Genomic DNA, 23,466 nt, shown 5'->3' with positions numbered 1-23,466 from the left:
TCAAGATCTTTTGAGAAGGAATGGCAAAGTTGACCTTTACCGTAAAAAGCGCAAATATAATTACATTTAAATTATGCCGCCCATTTCGCTTTGTATTTTTAATCATCTATTTGAATGTTTTGAAACACTCAGGGTGTTTGTTGCCCAATTAAAATAAAGTGAATTTTTATGAGGTGAAATTTAAATTATTTTTAAATGCCTGTTAAAGACATTTTACAGTACGAGAAAAAAGCCTGAGAAAATTAGGTTAAACTGGACCTCATGAAACCTATGAAATCAGACAATCGTCCAATAAACCGATTCAACGGTCGTATTATTTAGCAACTTGACCGGTTGTTCGCAATACTGACGATGATGTGCACGAAATATGAACGGCTGAATGAGATGGTGACCTGTCAAATGAGATTGCTTTAAAAAATCTTTGAAGATGATCTTTCACAATAAAACGAAGAGAATGAAAGGACGGTAGGAAGCCCTGATTCATGAACAAAAGCCAGGCAGACGAGAGGGTGAGGCACGAGCAGGAGCCTGGTCACGTGTCGCAGTAGCTACTGGACCTTAAACTCCCATCTTGCGCTCATTTCGCACACATCTCGACAGATGTTTTATGGTTTATATCGGAGTCTCAAACATAAGGCCCTCGACTTGATGTAAGCCTCTCTTTCTAAAAGAATAAATTATATTTTCTGGTAATGAATTGCAGACTGTTAATCGGATTTGTATGTGATAGTTGTGTTATTGTAACGGATAAAACAACTCTACCAGTTCTCTTAATCCAGCCCAATATAATCGTCATACCGAAGCAAAACAAATCCCATGCATGAAACAAGAAGACACCCAATGCTCACATAAAATATAACTTTAATTGTATAATTCATTTTCACTTTAAAACAAACAAACAAAAAAATGCACACGACCACTTGGGTCTCCGGGCTCTAGTTTCACCCCAAATACACAGAAGTTACAGTGTATTCTATCGGGATGACCAAAGCATGCACACATCAAACGCTTTAAAATGTCGTGTGCACACGACTATCCGCCCTCATCTCGCTGTTCTCTCACCACAGTATCCTCGGCCGAGGAAATGCACGCCGCTCCTGCAGCGGATCAGACGAACTCAAGCTCTAGACCAATTTATGGTCCTCGACGAGACGTACTATCGGATTCTTAACGTTTGAACGTATTTTTCCCCCTGTTTCGTGTAGACTACGAGCTCTGTCCAACCCAGTTGCGTAGTCTTCATCCAGGCACAGAGGCACGGTGAGAGGAGACCCGCAGCTCTGTGCTCCCTAGTTGCTTCGACCATGCGCTGTGGTGGCTCAGTGGTTAAGATTTTCGCCTACTAATCTTAAAATTGCAAGTTCAAGCCCCACCACTGTCGAGTTACCACTGTTAGGACCCTGAGCAAGGCTCTTAACCCTCACTTGCTTAAATTGTATTTACTCGTAATTGTAAATCAATGCCGTAAAAAGAAAAACATGCTGGTATTTTCATACTTCTTTCATCACCAAACGCGCCACCTCCCTCACTCACATCTATAAACAATCTCAAATATATATTTCATACCATTTTATACCCCCAGAGCGAGATATTTCAAATTACACCAGTTGTATTATCGATGCTTAATTGCGATTTTAGTCCGATTTAACATAATGTGGCCCGTTGCCTCAACTGAGTTTGACACCCGAATCTATACTATTTTGTGTCCACGAGAGGGCAGTCTTCTTCCTATTTTACACAGATTAGAGGACCACCGCATGCCTGACACGAATTCACAATAAGGTGATTTGTCCCTGATCCTGAATTCGTGTGCTGGCGGGCTGCAGCACTGCAGCACTGCACCACGTCTTCCTGTCTGGAGCACATATGATCTGAGCTTCATAAGTAGCGGCAGAATTAAATCGATCTTGTCTGAGCAGGGAAAACGATCTTGTGGGCAGTCCGACGTAACGTGCTGAGCAATAGTCTGGGTGTAGAAGGGAACAGCCGGCTTCCCCATTCAAACGCGGTTGACTTTCGCAAAAGCAGATTTCAACTGTTAAACCAGTCAAAACGCCACTGATTTACGATGATTTTTGAAGCACTCCGACAGCGCGAAAAGTAGCATTTTGTAATAAGGTATTGAAAGCAATCTGCGTGTTTTGAACACCCAATACATTTGCACATTATTCAGTCAAACATTGTTGAACGAGACCAGGCCAGACTAATTCACCACAGATCTTCTCATAAACGAATCCCACTTGCTTATACACGACTGTGAATATTCCACAGTGATGTTCTGAACAGTACAGTTTGATTGTGCCATTTTATTTGATTTCAACGTGTGAGAACGTCTCAGTCTTTGTTTGTACTCACAGAAGGTACAGTTCAGCGTATGTGATCCTCTTCGCCCCCGACACGGCCTACGTGTGACCCAGTGAAACCACAACTTCTGTCCCTGAAAAGCCTCTAGATCTTTTGATCGTCCGCTGTGACATCACATTGAATTGTGCTCAGGCCCCGCCTACTGAGCTCTCTGTCAAATGAGGAAGAATTGATGCATTTTCGTATATTTGCATATTTCATATATTTGCATTTCATATTTTGGAACGCACACCAGAAACATGACTATGTGAAAACGTGCCAATTGCCAATCTTCCCACTCACATTTGTTTTTAATAACCTTATTCATGATGGTTGCTTGGTTTGTTTTTGTAAGGTTTTTTTTTTTTTTTTATTGTTTTACATGAACTATTCTATCAATGGAAAGATCGTGCCCCGAAGGCGTGAGTCGTCCGGGCGTCAGATACCGCCGACAGTAGGTTTCTGGTTCTACATCGGAGCGCATGTAGCTGCTTGTGAGTATTCTTTCTTATTTCCGTTGTGAGAAGTGTGCGTCAGACACACAAAAACAGATGCATAAATAAACACCAACACTTATAGCTATACCTACCTCCCCATATACATGTGCACCTCACAGTTTCTCACAAATGTACACACACGACGCTCCAACCTTTTAACTATGAACCTTCAGCACGCCGTGCTGAACATTCCGTTTCTTTGAACACTGTGGCCGAATTGCATCTGAACTCTCCACTGTTCTGACCGACACCCTGAAGAGAGACAATACTACAGTAGCAACGTTACAGTCCTTTACCAACCTCTATCGAACAAACGTTGAGGATAAAACCGTGCTGAATACGTTTGCGAGTGGGCAGACCGTGACGCTGTTGTCAGACGCCCTCTGACCTTTCCATCCGAGTCCTGTCAAAGCAGAAACGCCGCACCAGCAAAGACACTAGTGTATAGTGATTGCTTTAGTTACAGGTTATCACCATCTTGTAACTCGGAGGCACTATGGGGCTTGCGGTAAACTAGGAGTGTCCAACTCTGATCAATCTGAATCCATCTCCAGGACTGGCGTTCGTCACATATAAATCCCTCACCCACACACACCAACACATATACACGTCAGCGTGCACGTTGAGTCACATTACATTTATGGCTTTCCCACAAGACCACACCAGTGAATTTGACCATGATGCAACTGAAGCTCGTCCACAGAAACTAGAACACATCATGAGTTTATTTTAGTTACATGTGACCCAAGACATCTTGGTCTCAACAACAACTCTGTCTGACTTGTCCCCTATAACATTAAAATGCACCTGGGACACTTGTATGACAACTTGACAGTTAAAACAATTAAAACATAACTTGCCACCTCCATATTTTAATAATATATTGTATATATATTTATCTCTTTTTCCCAGTGGGTTTTGTCATAAAATAAATCAATAAAAGAAATACTATCTAGCTTGTATCAGGTATATACTATTGCTTTGTGTTGCATTATTGTAATCCATTCTAACAGCATGGTTACACTGGTAATAATATTTGTTTGGAATCTCTCAAACATTTTAATATGAGAGAGGCTGATTGTCTTAAACTGCTCTCGCAGCTAAATTCATGAAGTAAATCACAAAGGCCAATTTAGGATGTGCCCTCCTGTACCTAGGCTATTTATAGTGTTCCTGACCTTTCTGGCAGAATCTCACCATCCTATCATCAATCAGAATCTCACCATCCTATCATCAATCAGAATCTCACCATCCTATCGTCAATCAAGTTCAAAGGGCCTTGTGCAGCAGCAGGGCTTGGTTGAGTACTGTCTGCAGGGAAGAGAGACAGCCTGGAGAGACAGCCTGGAGAGACAGACTGGAGAGACAGGCTGGGGAGACAGGCTGGGAGGGGGATAAGCCAAAGAGATGGGCCGGTTACACCTGCAGCCTATTTAAGCTGTATAAGCTTTTCTTTCATTAGACTACCAGATCCCCCAAAGACCTGCCAGGGAATCCAGTCACACACGGCTGAAAAGCATCGAAACGAAGAAAGTGGGACTGGCAGTTTGTTTTCGTGTGTTTGTTTCCATCCGAGAGTCAAAGGAGCTGTGTGTCCTAAACTCCTGTCTACCTTGGACTTCATCCCTCCCTGCCTTAGGGGACATCCACGCCTAACCTCTAAACAAATGACAGCAGTGTCTCCAGTGTGTCCTAGACGCCAAGATCTAAAATATGTGCATAACCTTCCATACTTTAGCCACTTTTACTAAAGTCTAGGTTTGAGCCAAAATCTTATTCAAACACACAACTACAACAGCAATGGTACTTTAAAGGTTGCTTTTATCTTGTCTGGTTTGAGAAAGGTCGTAATATAGGCTAAAGATTAATTCCCTTTATTTCTAGTTTTACGGATGACTTTTCTGCTTGTGTTGGAGTATTTTGTGTGCCACTGCATAGGCGCACGGATATGGTATGCCTCTCTGTGTGTGTTTTTGTGTGTGTGTATGTGTGTGTGTGTGTGTGTGTGTGATGTGGAGGAGGAAATCTAACAACTAACACCTGAGGTTTTTTTTCCCCATTATCACAATTAGATTTTTGTGTTCCCTGTCGTGCCATGGACATGTGTGTGTGAATGTGTGTGTTTGGGTTCCCTAAGAGTTAGGCAGATTGTCACAGTGATTAACAGAACAGTTCTGTTACTAAAATGTTCTAGCTGATGACATCATGGTCTGTCCACCCTAAGCTGGAGGACATCAGATAGGCCAGGCCTCTTCTGCAGCGCCTGATAGGAAAAACAGAAAAAGTCATCCAGTGTATTTCTTCTATCAATGCACAGCAGCACAAGGGTCATGCCGAATATCAGACGATCAGTCCTAAATCAAGCATTCCCAGGTCTGGGTATCCGGGTTCAAATCCAGTCCAGGTGTTTGTAATTACTGAGCAATTACTACAGTTATTAACCGACAGCCTAAAATCAGCGGGTTGCCTTTAAGTATGAGGGGCACGCAGCCTTATGACCTCTGCTGTGTGGGCTAGTCTCACTTCGGGTCTGTAGCACAGGGTGAAACACACTACACAGCGCAAAGGAAGGTAGAAAAAGAAACGTCACCTGCAGACTGTCCACGATCTCGTCGAACATCCTCTTTGCTTCTTCAGTTTCAGAGTCCTGGAAGTAATCTGCAATACCCGTCTGCACAACCACACTCTTCAGCTTTACGCACACACCTGGGGGAAAGAGAGAGACAACCAGTTAACACAGAAATGTGGTGTGCACATGCGTGTGTGTGTAGTGCTCACTGTTAAAGTGCAGCAGGGCTCTAGCAGTGACAGGTGTGGAGGTGAACACAAGCGCGCGTGTGTGTGTGTGTGTGTAGTGCTCACTGTTAAAGTGCAGCAGGGCTTTAGCAGTGACAGGTGTGGAGGTGAACACAAGCGCGCGCACGTGTGTGTGTGTGTGTGTGTGTGTGTGTGTGTGTGTGTGTGTGTGTGTGTGTAGTGCTCACTGTTAAAGTGCAGCAGGGCTTTAGCAGTGACAGGTGTGGAGGTGAACACAAGCGTGTGTGTGTGTGTGTGTGTGTGTGTGGTGCTCACTGGTAAAGTGCAGCAGGGCTCTAGCAGTGACAGGTGTGGAGGTGAACACAAGCGCGTGTGTGTGTGTGTGTGTGGTGCTCACTGTTAAAGTGCAGCAGGGCTTTAGCAGTGACAGGTGTAGAGGTGAACACAAACGCGTGTGTGTGTGTGTGTGTGTGTGTGTGTGGTGCTCACTGGTAAAGTGCAGCAGGGCTCTAGCAGTGACAGGTGTGGAGGTGAACACAAGCGTGTGTGTGTGTGTGTGTGTGTGTGTGTGTGTGTGTGTGTGTGTAGTGCTCACTGGTAAAGTGCAGCAGGGCTCTAGCAGTGACAGGTGTGGAGGTGAACACAAGCGTGTGGAGCTGCTGCAGTCCGTCCCTGCAAAGCTCTGTTGCCCCCTCCTGGCTCATCTCACTCATGTGGTCCAATTTCAACACACACAGACCCGGGCAGTTCCTCACTGTGGAGGGAATGGTCGAGGTGATGAGGGGAGGATGGACAGACAAAGAAGCAGGCAGATGAAAGACAAAAAGAACAATGAATGGCGAAAGCCGATGACTGACTAAAGGGGAGACACAATTTCTCCAAATGCATGCGAATATTTGTTTTGCACAGCATTTAGTGAAAATACAGCTCGGTTCCATAGCCACGGCCATCACTTCCTCACCCAATGAGGCAAGTCCTTGGATTCTGCACCCAGCCCCGCCCACGCCCACCTGCTGCAGGTTGGGCCAACACCGACCGATGGTCTGCAGGCAGCGGTTACTGAAGCGACTGGGCTGTTGGCTGAGAGGCACAAAATCAAAACCCATTAGTGATTCAAAAAGAGGAACAGCAAACACTGTGAACCAGCTGCAAGATTCAATATTATTACCTCTTACATTAGCTGAGTGTGTGATAACGGTACTGCTGGTACCAGTAGTGCTGTATGCAGGCTGATTATGATGATGGTGATGAAGACTCACCATGGCTGCAGCGGTGCTACGAACAAGCCGGTGATGTCTCGGCATCCTGCAGCCAAAGCCCATAGCACCTCCTGCCCAACGGGGTCTGACGAGCTCCTGAAATCTCACAAACACCAGGTGTCCGATTCATACCGCTGGAATTCACCGGCCATGCCGTTGTTCAAATGGTGCGTCTGCTCTCCTGTGAATGCGTGGCGAAGTACGCTGGATGTGTTTACTTGCTTTTGTGACGCACCTGTATGTAAGGGCGTGCAACGCTCTGGAGTGACAGCTGACCAGCCACAGGGTCCTGTCCGTCAAAATGTTGGGGCAATGGGAGATGGCCAAAGACGTAAGACTCCGCCCTGCTGATTTTAGCACCGCCTCCAACCCCACTTCCAGACAGCCCCTTCATAGAAGAGAAAAGAAAGGAAAGACTTCACTGATGATGCGATGATGCTTTGTATGCGCGGTAATGGTTTGTTTGTAGGTACACTGCACCACGGGGCTTGTAACAGATGACATACTCAAAACACACTCACGAAGGCTTCTTTCAACAGCCAGTTGGGGACTGGGACTTACACTTTGATCAATGTGTGTGTGTGTTTGTGTTTTGTGTGTCCGTGCGTGCATGTGTGTGTTACTGTTTGCATGTGTGTTTGCATGTGTGTTTGTATTTGCATGTGTTTGTGTGTATGTGCGTGTGTCTTTGGTGTGTTTACCTTGTGCTCTTCAGATATTCCTCTTTAGTCTCTTTTCTGTGGCGGGATCGAGGTTTGAGGTTTTGCAGGACAAGAAACTGTGTCTGACTACACCAGTGAGACAGAGTCACCAAGAACTACACACACACACACACACACACACACAAACACATCATTTGAGGACTGGAACACCATGTGCATGTACGTGTATGTGTGTGTACATGCCCAACAATTGACACAGAACTGTCCTACCCTGGATGAGATTCGTGTGTTCTCTAGTGTTACTCTGGTCCATACTGCAGGGTGACGGGCAACACTCCACCAATCCCTACATACCTGTAGCACGCACACACACACACACACACACACACACACACACACACACACACACACACACACACACACACACACACACACACACACAAAGAGTTAATTATACTCAGTCAAACTATATAAATCACAAAATGGATCAAATATAAACCAAACACACACACACACACACACATACACACACACACACAAAGAGTTAATTATACTCAGTCAAACTATATAAATCACAAAATGGATCAAATATAAACCAAACACACACACACACACACACACACACACACACACACACACACACACACACACACACACACATACACACACACACACACACACACACACACACATACACACACACACACACACACACACACACACACCTGTGCAGCAATGAGGAGGGAACGTGTGTCCAGGTAGGTGAATACACAGAAAAGCCACGCCCTCATCCTCATTTGCTCTGAACACATCATTGATTCGTCAGGTCTGTTGTCATGGCGACAAGTCAGGCTGTGGAAGGCATGCTCTGTGCAAGACCAGTACCACAAAGAAAGCAGAAAGATTAATTTCATGAAGCCAAACATTTCTATTAAAGTAAGTCTGTTACTGTGTGTGTGTGTGTGTGTGTGTGTGTTACCCGTCTTGCTGTACATTCTGCAGTGTTGTTGCAGGTCCTCCTGGGATTCCATTGTGTAGATAGACCAGCTGTCCGAGTCGTCCTCGGGCCCTGGCTGTGTGTGGGGGGTCCAGCAGGGAGACGGAGGGGCCCTCTCCCTCTCCGGCCCCTCGGGACCTCCGCACAGCATATGGTAACACTGTGTATCAGGAGGGGTCTGCACCCCCTCCCTGTCCACCTGACACCCCCACGACCCCAGGGACAGTGTCCACAGCCTCCTGCCAGCACTGCCCCTGCGTGCGAGACACACCAGGGACAACACGTCACCCACAGTCCTGTGCTTCTGCACCTAATACTAAAGCCAACTGGGATCCATCAACATTTTGAAACTGAATGTATTAGGATCTTGAAATGTTTAGACTTGTTTAATGAACGTCAGTGTTCAAAAGCTGCACTAAGGCTTATATTTGTAACGAATGCCAGATTGCCGAAGGGCGTGGAGCAGGACGCACAGACTCTCTCGATGTAGTGAAACATTTAATGATACAACATGTAACAGACAACTGTGGCACTCACACATGACATTAACAGAGAACATAAACACACCTAACCCTAACAACAACAATTGTAACATGTACATAGACTAGACAAACACGGATACTAACATAAGCTTTGTTACAATGACCAACAGAGAGGGACGTACTGACAGGGGTTTAAATAGATTAACAAACACTGACACTTAACCCCGTACAGGTGCGTGCCTTCACGGGGGCGTGGCCATAGACAAGAGTGAACCCCCTTTCACAGGGCAGGCCGTACCACGTGTCCCATGACAATATTTTTTTTGAAAGATAAGAGTCTAGTTCTGCATGCTTCCTTTTTCTTTCATAGTCTTTCACAGCTGTTTTGTTTCTGAACATAAACATAATGATGTGCCTGGTGAACAGATCAATATGCATTTCCTCATTTGACTGAGGTGTTAATTAATGTTACATCACTATTATGAAAATGCCATTTTTTGAAAATGCAGTTAGGAAAGCTAACATTGACATGCAAGCATTCTTTCCACTTTCCACTGAAACAGGGACAAACTCGTCTTCAGGGTGCTGTGATAAAAAGCTACTGAAATGTACTATTAGCCAAACGTCACCATTGTTACTACATCATGTTCTCTGTGTTAATGTGCTTACTGTAGAGATGCTAGAGTTACCTAGTAATGGCACTGCCCCAGGCATCACAGCGAGGGTAGCAGCGCTTGGACATGCCTGATACACTGTAGCTCCTCTGTCAAGGAGGGGATGAACACGGAATGACATTAAGTTAGGAGCCCTACGAAGAACTACAAAACTACAGAAAACTACAGAAATCTTTTATCTGTAGGCAGTAATAATATTAAGCATAATAATAATAAGATAATGATAATAATAATAATAAATAAATAAAAACAAATCACCAAGATTTTCTGGATTTTCCTGCTCTCCAAGACCCACCGCTGGGCATCTATCATCTAGGCTAATTTTATATGTTTATGTTTTTTTTTTTACTTGCCACGTAAGTTTAGAATATTCTAGAGCCGCCCGTTCTACAGGCAGAAGTGCCAATGACAGTGCTTTACTGGATAGATGCAGATCCAGATCCTACCTGGTGCACGGCTGTGTGGGGCATAGCAGCGCGAGTGGGCGCCTGGGAGCAAGCGTGCAGGTCCTGTAGCCGCCTCTCTGCACGCTCCGCCCTCTCCAGCAGATCCTCAATGAAGCCCTGCAGGCGGAGCTTAGCACCCGCTTCCCTGAATGCGGTCTCTCGTACAAACCTGTCCAACTCACAAACCTCTCTGGTACACACACAAAACACACACACACACACACACACATGCATGACTCTGCCAATATACTGCTTTCTTTCCAAAACCTAGCCAGCTCACTCACTCTAATTATACACACATTCTTGAACACGTTCACATTACAAATGTATTCATTTGAATCATTTCTCGTGTATCCTTTATGGAAAGTTTATTTGACGTGTGAGACACGTAAGCATATTTCTGAGAAATGGCTTCACTAAATAAACTGAACTCAAAGACCTCCAGACTGTGTGAGTGTGTTGCATCACTCCACAAAGTGCCCCAGAGTCCTGCCCTACTCTACTGTCCAATTTCTCATCAGGCAACGAAGCAGGCTCCCACAGAAATAGGCCTTAAAAAATGCTGCCATGGCAACGGAAGACTAAAGCGTCGTCCCATAACTCATACTTACAGTACTGCATCCCTCGTTTGTGCATGCCCATTTAGATGTGCAAGGATGTAGGGCATCCCAGTTCTTTCATTTCCCCCAACGGCAGTGCTCATGAGCGCCCTCTATGAGCACTTGAGGCACCCGGCTTGCAAGTCTACCCCAGACTACACTTTTGTGAAGGCTATTAGCCAAGTTCCACTGTGATCCTGTGATGTTCTGCACATTTCGGTGCAATCTGCTCAACATCATAGCAGCGCTAATCAAAAGCCCTTTTACAAACTCAAAAGCTGTTATTGTGTTGCCATATAGCCAGGGTCAGGATTTTGTCAGGATGACATTTTTAAATGTTTCTCACTTTCAAATAAATATGAGAAGCATGCACTCTCTCTCTCTCTCTCTCTCTCTCTCTCTCTCTCTCTCTCTCTCTCTCTCCCCCTCTCTCTCTCTCTCTCTCTCTCACACACACACACACACACACACACACAGACACACACACACACACACACACACACACACACACACACACACACACACACACACACACTCTTACTGATGTTTGAGGTCAAGCTGCTCCTCCCTCTCCATCAGCTCCTGCCTCAGGCTGGCCAGCATCTCCACGGAGACCTCCACCTGCTGGGCCAGCTGCGCCGCCCTCTCCTCCGCCTGCTGCCTCTCGCCCTCCATCCTCTCTCCCTCCATCCTCACCTTGCTCACCTCCGTGCTCCTCCACTTCACCTCCTCCCGCAGTGCCTCCAGCCGGACGGCCAGCCTCTCCTGGACCTCAAGGGCCAGCCTCTGCAGCCTGGCCTCCACCTCCGGCCTGCCCGGCCACGGCGCACTCGGCCGGGCTAAGCCTCGGCCGGACGCGGCCTCCGCACCCCCTGGCCCGGAACTCACCGCCACGGTTACCATAGGAGAGAGGGAGGGAGAGAGAGGAGGAGAAGCACGCCCCCGGACGAGGAGCTGGCTGAGAGGAATGGTGGTGGAGGAGGCCAGACTTAGCCTATCCAAAAGCTCCAAATATAAGGGGTGGTTCATCTCATTGTTCCCCTGAGGAGAGCACTGCTGCTGGGTGGGAAAAGTCGTCAGGGCCCCCTCTGAGTTCCTTCTGGTAGTGAGACAGATCCTCTGGCAGGTGTGGCTGCATGTCTGCAGATCTCCAAAGCCGCATGCCTGTCCACAGTCAGGACAATGCACTGACAGTTCACTGGTGGTCATTGTTCTATACACACACACACACACACACACACACACACACACGTGCACACACACGAACAAAACAAACATTCAAGTTCAGGTTGTTAGAAAAGTCTGTTATATTTATTTAGTCTTAATAGTTACATTCAGATATCTTTCCTTTCTGAATAAGCCTTGTATTTATTTTCAGAGATAGTGAAGCCACAATGCGATGAAACGGGACAGTGTGGAGTAGTAATTAGGTCACGCTATGCGCTCTGTTCAGTACCGCGTGGAGGTGGTGGTACCTCCCGCGCCACACACACACACACACACACACACACACACACACACACACACACACACACCTTGGCTGTGTGAAACCGAATAACCGTGAACAACAGACTCTCCATCTTTCTCTCTCGCTCTCTCCATCATTGCATCAATTACATATTGAATACAGCACGAAATCAATCACGCTCTCTAGAAGTCACGTTTAATAAACATTCCGTTTTTACCGCTCGGTAGGCCTATGTTGGATTTTCTTAGACTCATACTTAACTTCTTTGGTTTATTCGTCACCGTATTGTCCTATGATATCGGTGAGGAAGCACACGCGTCCGCGCGTCTGTCGGTGTGAAAATGCCAAGTGAGATCTGCAGGAATGTAGACAGCGAGTGCACGCGCTCCCCGGGACAGCACGTTATGCACGCTAGAATGGCACGCAGACAAAGCCGCTGCCATCTCATATGGCCCAATGGCGCAAGACCCTGGTCAGAATTCCCCGCTGAAGCGGCGCTGAATTTTGAATTCGGTCCTTGAGATATTATTCGACCTACAATAAGAAAAACTGTTCCGTTTCCATCTGCAGCCAATAATGCATTTTCCATCTGTGTAGAATACACAAACCTGCAGCGTGAAGTGCGCTCTACATGCATTACAGTAATTGCATATATACAGTGTAGTGTGTTTTACATCATACTGCGAAATTATTTACGTTACTCTCAAGGCTCACAAATTGAGGAAACGTCGGAAGGAACCGGTCTGCCACATTGGCTGTGTAGTTCTTCTACCGGAAAAGCGGTTCGTCCCGTGTGTCCTATACGGACAACCCGACCCAGCCCAACTGAACTCACCTTCTTCATTTCAGAAAAAAAACCCAAAAACAAACCAAGCCCAACTAAACTATTTCTCATGCTGAAAAGCGCGTGCTAATGACCGGACACCCGCTTAAAACGGATCCATATATAAGTGGAAACATACTTACTCAGTTTCCCCGCGTACTCCCACCGCACTGGCAGCTTCAGCTCACGGACGCCTGGGCACGTCAGGTGACGGCGACGGCTCCGGAACCTTTGCTGTATCCTTCCGTTGCTCTTCGTCGTGTCCGAGCGCGCAGAGGTCCGCGCGCGGCTCCAGCGGGTTCGGTTCTGAGAACCGTTCGTGACGTCACTCACCGAGTGCGGTCGAAGCCACGTGCTGTCCGTTCATCAGACGGCTTGGGAGGGACGTTAAAGGGAACCGGGCGCTCAAGCCCGGAACAGCCTCGCAGCTGCACGGCTCTGTCCTGGATACGCGGGGTGCTGAAGCGGCACTGCACTGATGATACTCATGATTCGTGGGTGGACTGAAGATGTCGGTCTTTAAAAAAAAGAAAAAAAAGAAAACACGATTACGTCAACAAATAAGATTATATCGATTAATAGCGATAACAAATGACTCTATGTACCCGTTTTTCACGCAATTAAAGGTGGATTGGCTGACACGTTTTTAAAAAAGAGAACGCACAGTTTCAATTAAGGTCTCCGAGACCTGTACAGAGCAGTGCCGTGTCAAGGATTGTATGGCAGGAGTACACTATGGCGAGGAATGCGAATGGAGGAATGAGAAATGGATCTGTAGTCACAGAGCACTAAACTATATAGGTAACATTTTTACGTGGAAACGAAAGACATGATTCATTTGGATCCAAGGATGGATAATGATTACGCGAATGATCGTGCAATATCGTAAGACTAATCTAACAAGCAAGTTTACACATATAGGAGTTGTGGTCGAGTAGGGTTCAGGATTTGTAAAAATGCGGTGACTGTCTTTCACAGAAAGTTTCTCAGTCAGTAACACTGCGAAGTCGAAACTAATTGTGGTAGGTTGTAGAACCAGATCCGAGGAGAGAACAGCAAATCCAACCCGAACGCACATTAGTTTAAAACGTACGCACATGTTTTTCTGATCGATTCTGTTTCGATAAAAACGTCTAGTCTAAAATAAAACCCCAAATTATGACATTATTGTGTTAATAATTTATTTATATTATTTCCTTTTAGTACTTGAACTAAGTGACCACTCCCCTGGTTCAAAGCGTAGTTCCCGCAAACCTGCGCGACACTACTGTGCTTGAACAGCAGAGAGGGCTGTTATTGCTGTAAGTTATCACTCGAATTATCGCTGAACTGTTTCCTGATGTTTGATGGTCAAGTACAAAGAATAAAGATTTAAATATCTTTCTCTCTCCCGTGTTTGCGTTTGAATTTTTGTGAGAAGACAATTTTTTTGTTTGTTTTCTGATTTTTGTGCGTGTGTGTATTCATTTGTTCAATGAATCATTCAAATGTAATCAATAAATACTCCATTTTATTTCAGACATTCAATATTTCCTTCAAATACCCATAAGGCTTTAAACAGCGTGGCATTGCACAAGAACGTGTTCATTTGTTTTAAAAGGCAAATAGACAATAATAGGCTATTTAAACAACGCTGGCTATCCTGGTATAAATAGCCGAAAATATATGCACAACTAAGTGTGCTACTGCGACTCAACTACTATGCTGATGTTTTCATCTGCATTTGGTTCGCATGAACCAGTCAAGCATATTTCATTGTCAAAAGTTGAATACAAGAATTTGTTAAAACCTATAAGAAGATATAATGTATCTTATTTTCCTCTGAAAATGAACCGTAGAAAAATACAGTCAAAAAATACAAATATAGACTTCTTCAGTGCGGATAAAACACTGCAAGGTATCAAAATAAAACAATGAGACCGCAGAAAGTTTGATAAACAGATATAAACCACAAGTGCATGCCAACGTGGTCTAGGGGTGTCAATCATGTCATAGTGAATAAAACATGCAGGTCATTTAATTAACGACAGTACGACATTCGAAAGACTAGCGCCCAGCTTGTGTCCAGAGTCACCTCTTTCTGAATTTGTTAGCGCAAAGACCTCGTCAGAGCAACGGCAGCACAGAATCTGTCCATCGTGCAGAATGTGCTGAAAATTGTGTCGCTTTCCCGTTCAGTCACATTCTTCCACATTTCATACTCGTAACGTCACACAACGTTTGCTGATCGACACATTTCGCCCCATTTCAAACGTCTTCAGGCATCCCCCTTGCTTGAACCTCTTACCAGCTCAGTCACGTGAACTGTACTTTACGTTAACAATCAGCTTTCTCACACCGAGTGATCATAGCAGGTCAGAAACTGCTGTGCGCGTTCACACAAGTCCCGGCAAGGAAAACGCGCAAGCCGCCAAGAGCCCCGTCTTCTGCTGCATCCTCTCCCGCTGCTTCAGATGCACGCGCCCATGCCTCTTCCTCTCGTCGCTTCTCGCGAAGCGACGTCCACACACGTCACAGGAGAAAGGCTTCTCTCCGGTGTGCGTGCGCATGTGTGTGGTGAGATGGTCGCTACGGCTGAAGCAGCGCATGCAAACGCAGCACTGGAACGGCTTGTGACCGGTGTGGATGCGCACGTGACGGTTCAATTCGTCGGAGCGAGAAAAGCGGCGATCGCAGCTCTCCACGGGGCAGCAAAACGGTTTTTCCCGAGCGGCACCTTTCCTGGTTGTCGATTTGGCAGTTTGGGATCGGCTCTTGGTCGTTAAAGAGTTGGAGAAAAGCAGCGAGTCCAGCACATCCGCCAGTGCGGTGGAGGAGCAGCCCAGGTCAAGCACTTGGCCGTGGGGGAAAGATCTATAGACAGTGTTTCCGTGCAGAGAGGACGGGGCGGGGGCTGAAATCTGGGCAGTGAAGTTAGGCGAGTTGTTCAACGGGCTCGGAATGTTTTGCGTGCATTCATCTAGGTAAAATGGCTCCTGTTTTATCCAAGTGTCTAAAGCAGCCGCGGAGTCCGTCTCTGGGCAAAGTGGAGAGAGCAGGTCGATTATGTCATCCAGGTCTGCGTCCTGGCTTTCTGACATGTTAAACTCATCAAAGAGGTCGCAGCCATGGCAACTGCTGTCCCATTCCTGCTTAACAGTCACGGGGAACGGTTGCTGCAGGCTCACAACGTCCATAAAGTCATCTGCCGAGTCGCTGCAAAACGGCTCCGGGGAACCGAGAGAAGGCGTGGAGCTCCCCGTGGAGCCCACGGATTCTTGACGGAAGAGTGCGCTACCACGGGAGTTCTCACTTAGTGCGGCCGGAGAAAAGTCTTCGGGGTGGATCGCGAAGTCTGGATTTGTGGAGTTGCCGACGATTTCCGTGATCATGTTGAGGAGAGTGTCTGCGCTGCATGGTGCAGCATCCGTGTGGAAACGGCCGATATACCCCAGTGGAGACGGAGGCAGCCCGTCGCTAGAGCATTCACCTTGGTCTAGCAGAAAATCAGGATCAGGCTGCTCAACTTTAGGTTTCAGGAGCCCACAGCCTGGGAGGGAGGGGGGGAGGTGTCATTACATAAGCTTGCGCCCACTGATGCATATATGACTCACTGCCTTCGGTCTAACGTGATCAGCACATCAGTTCAATTATTGAAGTAAAGATTAATACCCATATATTGCCTAAATATTTTTGCAAAACAGATCATAGGTTTTGCACGCGTTAAAACAGTGGGTTACGTTTTCATTTTAGTTAAGATAAAGACTAATTTCGTAAATTTATCGCACAAAATTGGCTGAAATGTCACAATGCACTTACCGGAATTGGGCACTGTCTGAGCAGGTCGCTGGATCTCGAGGGACGCCTGTGCAGCGTTCTCTGTCACTGTGCAGAGGAAATCCAACGCGCTGAAGTCCACTGTATTGAACATGTTTGTTTGTTTTTTCGTTCTGGTTCCGTTACAAGGAGAAGCCGCAATCCACAGGTCACCTAAATACCACTCCCCTAGAGAGTGAAGTAATAAACCTCCGGTTTATGTTACGGGATTCCCTTTCGCGTTCCTGTTAAGTGCAGATCGTTTAGTCGCTTTTCGGTTTCTGTTCCCGTCGCTGTGTTTACCGGAATCCCTCGTCCCTCTTTTATATGGTTTGGCTCCACCGGGGCTCCGCCTTCCCTGTCATCTACGTCGGCATGAGGATTCCCTGCCGTGTATTGACTTCGGTCAACTCCTGCCCATAAATGGGCAGAGGATGTGACGGGGTTCCCCTCCGAAAATGGGCACGGGACTGTGACGTAGAGGCAATTTTCCTGAAGACCAATGCGGAAAAATGTTGCTCAGACTGAACTCTTTGTGAATGGAGGGCACTGGAACGCCTTAATGGTAAATATCTTACGTATTATTTGTTTATCTGGTGGAAAAATAGCCTAAAAGTCAATCATCACTGCGTGCGAGAGAATGCATGTAATATCTCCAAAACTCAAATCCTTTAAAGCCCAAAACGAAGTTGGTTATGAGCCATGAAATGTTTGATACCTGTATATGTAATAGTTTATGTTTTGTCTTTGCGTCTCTGGCATCGTCGAAAGACGTGGCTATCTTTATATGCTCAAGGGATGTCACTATATATATTTTTGCAGAGCGGTGTGAGTCTTATATGAAAGTACATCAGACTGTTCAGAGCTTGGATCAACAAGTTTAAGTCTAAGTTACAGTAGTCTCTTGCAACAGCCTCCTCGAAGTGCAACATTCAGCACCACGGACAGCGCCAAGAGTACGCCGATGCACCCGAGTTCGGAACTTTCCGTTCCTATCCGCCGGAAGAGACATTTTAATGCTGCTCAGTGCAGTTTTACTTCATTTTGTTATATAGCTAACTAACTTGCCTAACTATTGTACTTTGTATGTATTTGATTTACGATTAGGCTACTTTATGCAGTACTATCTGGTTAATTAACTCGTTTTTAATCACTAAACCGAAAGTACTATGTGAGCTGTATTTTTAAACTTAACAAGTGCGTTTCTGGATCTTTCTTTCGTATTTGTATTTTTTTAATCACAGCTAAGTGCTTGAGTATTTTTAATGTCTCTCCAGTGTGTACTTTTAATTCAGTGACATTATTTGTTGTTTATTGGCTTAATGTACGATTAAGTTGTTCATTTTTAAGTTTTGCATTAGCCTAAACTATTTTGATAAGGTTCAATTTTGAGTGGACAATAAAACCTTTGTTTTTTTGAGTGGTTTGTTTGTTTTGAGTGGGTAATGTATCTCCCTGTTGTCGGTGCTTGATTACATTGCAGAATTCTGTACACAGCGCCTATGTAGATCTACTGAAAAAGCCTGTTGCACATGTAGATAGTAATTCATTTTTCTTTAATGGCCTCTTTTGTGTTTCCTTTTAAAGTGTGATTGTATTTTGGTTGGCCACACCACTCACTAAACATCTCACAGATCTACTGTTCTTCAAGGCAGTCCCTTTTACATGAGAAACTGGTTTTTAGTTTTAAATACCCTTCTGTGTACTTGTTTTCCTGCAGTACTGAACAGGTTATTCCCAAGACCTAAAGTATTGTTACAGTTTAGGATCCTATGATAACAAGGTGGTATCTTCAGGAAACTGGTTTATTTTATTCTTGAGGATGCATTATTTATGAACATTTTAACACTAGTACTGTTTTATTATACTATAAACCATCCTATGATTTAACATTTCTCAGTTTCGTAGGACACTGAGACTGAGTGTGTTTTGGTTGGTCACACCATTCACTTAACATCTCACAGATCTGCTGTTCTACGGGGGATTCCCTTGTACTTGAGAGGCCAGTTGTTAGAATACCATTCTGGATTTTTTATTTTTTATTTTTTATTTTTTTTTGCTGACTGTTACAATTACTAAGTTTTAATTTTGGTGCTTTTTGCAATTCTGAAGAAGTTACTCCCTGAATGTAGGGTATTGTAACAGTTGAGAAAATCTACGGACATATTGATGTCAGTATTCTATTAGTCTGTTGATTCAAGTGCTAAATGCTCTAAAAGTGATGTGCAAAAAATCACATTAAGAATATTAAACACTTCTCTCATCTATCATTCTTTATATGCTATCAACTTTCTGATATTGTTGTAATCAGAAAGTAAAAGGCACAAAGACAATGTCTTTGAAAAAGCCATTTAAACTTCATACTGAATAGTGTTATTATTATTGTTGTTTTGTTGTTGCTGTTAAATAATAATAATGTTCTAACTAATAATAGTATTATTATTACTGTTAGTGTTTCTTTTATAATAATAATAATAATAATAATAATAATAATAATAATAATAATAATAATAATAATGGGATTATTATTCGCTACTGGTTATTTATTCTGCAAGATTTAATCTTTAAAGCATAAATCGCCATTTTTGTGACACAGTTTTGTTTCCGGATATAGACCAAAAATGGAGCTGCCCATAAATAAGATGTACGTGATTTATTCTCTCTCTCTCTCTCTCTCTCTCTCTCTCTCTCTCTCTCTCTCTCTCTCTCTCTCTCTCTCTCTCGGACATTTCTCCCATTTGACTGAGTCTCCGAGGCGTAGGCGCGCGCCAGGGTACCCCATTCCCGTTTCGGAAGGCTGTCGAGCACGAGGCATTCCCCGCGCCTCTAAAAATACCAGCGCCTACAGAGCGCGTGCCCGCCAAGCTCTCCAGCGGCGGAAGCTCCAGTGTGTGAATGTCAGCTCGCCTCTGCATTCAGCGACCCTGATTGGCGGATGCGGCTTTCTTTCTCACTGTAAAAATAGATATATTGTCTGTTTAACAGCCATGTTAACTTTGAGAGCGAATAATAGATAGTAATTATACAGAGTCATGGTCATTCCGCCTACGTAACACGCTATATTAAGCAGAAATTATATGAAAACTGTAACAAGTTGATGTGCTACTGCCTCCCACGGCAGCTCGCCTGAATCAGCTCAGTCTAGCCTATATGTAAACTTCTTTTACTGTAAAATTATCTCCACTGCACTCCTACCAACAAAAATGAATCCTAGATTCCTACGTTTTCTTACAAGAATACACCAGGTAATTACTGGGAGAAGCTAACATAATCTTTAGTGTTAACTGATCTGAAATCAGTGTTTTCATTTCTTTCGCTGATTGACAGGGTTAAGGTTTCAGTGGGTGAGGTTGGTCTTGCATCAGCCTCAATCTGCCCTTGAGATGAACATGAGGACTGAGTAAGATGGCGACCTGGAACACAATCACAGTGAATCTGATTCGTCCTCCATGAAAGTGTCTGTCTTGCTGACACTGAGTTATATTTAGAGCTCAAACATTCATTCTTTCAGAACTGTTTGGCTCTTTGTGGTGTGTGTGTGTGTGTGTGTGGTCTTGACATAGACATGTGCAGGGCCTTGGCTAAGAGATGTGTCATAATGATCGTGCGTCAAGCAATGCCAGAATAGCACCTGTGGCTCACCTGGTTCAGGTGCTGGTGCAAGGTGTTGGTAACACCAATATGTTGGGTTCAGTTCCTGGGTAGATCATGTACTGTTATACTGGTAAACAAGTTGCTTTATCTAATTCCATAAATATAAATGTCTCCCACGAACTAGATAAACAAAAGAGTGAGGAGTTGGATGAACACTTAAATGTCAATGAAAAGACAACAGTCAGTAAGCAGAAAACTATTGATGACTCGGGTGTGCTTTTTATCCTTGATAGGTCAAATATTGTGTATTTCTTATTTTTGATATTTGTTTTTCTCTACTACACAGTTCCTCTGTATATCTATATATCTGACACTATATACATGGCTCTAGGAGAAGGGCATGCAAACACACACACACACACACACACACACACACACACACACACACACACACACACACACACACACACACACACACACATACGGTTTCGTACAGCTGTTCAGCCTTGGGTCTTCAGCAGAGGACGGTGCTCAGGGTCAATGTGACATTGAGTAATGCACCAAAAGGTTGGAGGGAAAACTATAAAACTACATAAATCAGATTTGCATTACGATGTCTGGACTGTAATATCATGTAATCTTTCATTCTCTACACAGTTATATAACTGTGTGAAGCTACTGTGCACTAAGGACGACAACATTTGTCTCTGCTAATTCATGAGATCTCACAGAGAGAGAGAGAGAGAGAGAGAGAGAGATAGAGAGAGAGAGAGAGAGAGAGAGAGAGAGAGAGAGAGAGAGAGAGAGAGAGAGCGAGCAGTTTATTGACTCTATCAGCAGATTAAACTTTAGTCATCAGTTTTATCAGAAAGCAGTGGCTTGCTTTGCTGACCCTCACCTTTTCCAGGATTAGTCCCTCCTCTCTCTCTGGTTCAAGTCTTTATAAACATTCAAGGCCGGAGTTTGGTTTCTTTCTGGCTTAGCATCTATACACACATATCCACACGTACACCTACATACACTGGAACTGTATTCAAATATTTACAAATATGGATGAACACTAACATCTATGACTTTGTTACATTGACTGTGCTGTCATCTACATCTCACACATACAGACTCGCACCCAGAAACACATACCTACTCACTATGGACTGCATTGAAGGCTCAGAACCTGAGGCACGTAAGTGACATTTCACAGATATGTTTCAGCCATATATTGTGCTGTCTTTGTTTATTAATATGTAGCTACAATTTATTAAAAATGTGTTTAGTGGTTTAATTGGATTTAATATTTGATTTAATATTTCATCTTTTTGCCATTAGATAGATCTCATCAAGAGCTTTAATCTGATATATTCCAGGAGATCTATTTGATGGCATAAAAAGATATTTTTTCAGTTATTTTGCAAAAGATGTTTTTCACTCAGAATGTCTCTAACACCCATCTGTTTTCAAGCCCTGGTGACACTGTTCACTTCTCCGGTGACTCTCACACTTTGTTGCTCCACCGCTGTACTGGTCCTGGTTTTGGCCAAGTACATGCTGGGATGGCCTCGGTCCTCCACAGCGGATGTTCCCCTGCCCAGCCTACCCAGGGTGCCCGTCCTGGGCAGCCTGCTGCACCTGCGCTCATCGCTCCCGCTGCACCTCCTCTTCACGCAGCTGGCCGGCGAATGCGGGCCCCTATTTGGCCTGCATGTGGGGCCCCACCGCACACTGGTGGTGAGCGGCGTGGGCCTGGCCAGAGATGTGCTGCTGCATAAGGGCAGGGACTTCGCCGGGCGGCCCAAGATGGTAAGGGCTGCCCGCGTCTGCCATGCCGGAACGGGGAGGGGATCGAGCAAGGGCTGTGTGTTTTGTTGTATGTGCGAGGAGAACCTCTCTGGATAAAGTTTTGCGGTATCATGATTTGTATCATGATGCTGTCCGGACAGCAGAGTCCCTTGCAGTCTTCAAACGCAGACTGAAGACCCATCTATTTGCAGAATATTTAAAGGACAACTGACTCTGCTCCTTTATTGACTGACTAATTTAATACTTATTGTAGGGCATTATTCATGCTTTTTAACGAACTATAGCACTAATTGTTTATAGCACTTATCATTGTTTAAGATAGACCTTATGTATTTTGCACTTCTAGGTATCAGCATTCATCCCTGTATTCTACAGTTTTCTAGTTTATTGGTATGTTTAATTCTAACCTACTATCCTGTACTTGGATATATTCTATGAGTAAATGACAAAGCACTTTTTAAGTCGGTCTGGATAAGAGCATCTGCTAAATGTCATAAATGTAAATGTAAATGTAAAATTAACAGGTACAGGAATCTTTTCCATGATAATTAAGTATGAAATTCAAGCACCAGACTGAAAACTTGACCTGCACTACAGATGTGAATGAAATGACACATGCTTCTCTTTACAATGGTAGAGCTTAGTAAGAAGTGTATTAAAAATACAGATCCTATAGTATGCATGTGCCAGGTTTTAACAAACATTGAATGGCTTGCTGAACAGCAAGTGCAAATGTTCTTCTAACTCCACATGTTAGCCTCATAGACTCCCGTGTGTCTCAATAAACCCTAACCCTAACCCTATTAGATATTTGGAAGAAAAAAATGCAAATCTGACTACTTTCCTTCCAAGTAAGGACTAACATCCTTCCACAACACCAACCCTCCCCCCCAAGGACCCATAGCCCCCCCCACACACAACTTCCACTTTCATAACCTTGTGTTTTGTGTATTATGTCAAGGTCACCACAGAGCTGCTGTCGCGGGGGGGGAAAGACATTGCCTTTGCGGACTACAGCCCGCTGTGGAAGAGCCACCGGCGACTGGTTCATTCCTCATTCGCCTTGTTTGGAGAAGGTTCCAACAAGCTCCAGACCATCGGTACACACACACGCGTACACATACACATGCACACAGCCGCACAAACACAGACATGAAAACACATTCACACACCCAAACACATTCACACACATGGGCAAGCACATACACTCACATGCACACACGCATGTGTCCACAAACACAGACACGCACACACACACACACACACACACACA

General features: G+C 44.7%; 3 protein-coding genes and 1 long non-coding RNA gene across 6 annotated transcripts in view; 2 read left to right on the top strand and 2 right to left on the bottom strand.

Moving 5' to 3' along the window:
* Positions 1-4,644: 4,644 nt before the first annotated feature.
* On the bottom strand, positions 4,645-14,397 carry si:ch73-290k24.5 (F-box only protein 41). Of its 3 annotated transcripts, XM_026998698.3 has the most exons (14): positions 13,151-14,397; positions 11,258-11,929; positions 10,118-10,307; positions 9,687-9,760; positions 8,498-8,769; positions 8,244-8,386; positions 7,789-7,872; positions 7,558-7,673; positions 7,092-7,244; positions 6,857-6,952; positions 6,559-6,677; positions 6,193-6,351; positions 5,431-5,546; positions 4,645-5,103 (listed from the first exon to the last, which is right to left on the bottom strand). In XM_026998698.3, the coding sequence occupies exons 2-14, from the start codon at positions 11,923-11,925 to the stop codon at positions 5,044-5,046; spliced, it is 2,250 nt and encodes a 749-aa protein (XP_026854499.3). In that variant the 5' UTR covers positions 11,926-11,929; positions 13,151-14,397; the 3' UTR covers positions 4,645-5,043. The 3 variants fall into 3 exon arrangements, with proteins under 3 accessions (XP_026854499.3, XP_081560336.1, XP_035377434.2); XM_081704210.1 differs by lacking the exon at positions 13,151-14,397 and having other exon boundaries at positions 11,258-13,018; XM_035521541.2 differs by lacking the exons at positions 4,645-5,103; positions 5,431-5,546; positions 13,151-14,397 and having other exon boundaries at positions 6,285-6,351; positions 6,608-6,677; positions 11,258-13,020.
* A 100-nt stretch (positions 14,398-14,497) lies between these two features.
* On the bottom strand, positions 14,498-17,094 carry egr4 (early growth response 4). The gene is made up of 2 exons (XM_026998751.3): positions 16,806-17,094; positions 14,498-16,536 (listed from the first exon to the last, which is right to left on the bottom strand). The coding sequence occupies exons 1-2, from the start codon at positions 16,915-16,917 to the stop codon at positions 15,383-15,385; spliced, it is 1,266 nt and encodes a 421-aa protein (XP_026854552.2). The 5' UTR covers positions 16,918-17,094; the 3' UTR covers positions 14,498-15,382.
* A 129-nt stretch (positions 17,095-17,223) lies between these two features.
* LOC113570354 (uncharacterized) lies at positions 17,224-18,222 on the top strand. The gene is made up of 2 exons (XR_003409895.3): positions 17,224-17,367; positions 17,625-18,222. It is a non-coding gene; the product is annotated as an uncharacterized LOC113570354 (long non-coding RNA).
* Positions 18,223-21,387: 3,165 nt separating this feature from the next.
* The window catches only part of cyp17a2 (cytochrome P450, family 17, subfamily A, polypeptide 2), a 7,916-nt gene continuing 5,837 nt past the window's right edge, over positions 21,388-23,466 (top strand). The window contains exons 1-3 of the mRNA XM_026998713.3: positions 21,388-21,579; positions 21,856-22,193; positions 23,155-23,293. Of these exons, the coding sequence (XP_026854514.2) occupies positions 21,450-21,579; positions 21,856-22,193; positions 23,155-23,293 (607 nt within the window). The 5' untranslated portion in view covers positions 21,388-21,449. The remainder of the gene's footprint in view (positions 21,580-21,855; positions 22,194-23,154; positions 23,294-23,466) is intronic.

Source organism: Electrophorus electricus, chromosome 21 (genome assembly GCF_041902795.1).
Source record: "Electrophorus electricus isolate QZ-2024a chromosome 21, ASM4190279v1, whole genome shotgun sequence".
Taxonomy (NCBI): Eukaryota; Metazoa; Chordata; class Actinopteri; order Gymnotiformes; family Gymnotidae; genus Electrophorus; species Electrophorus electricus.
This window is presented reverse-complemented; position numbering and strand designations above follow the sequence as displayed.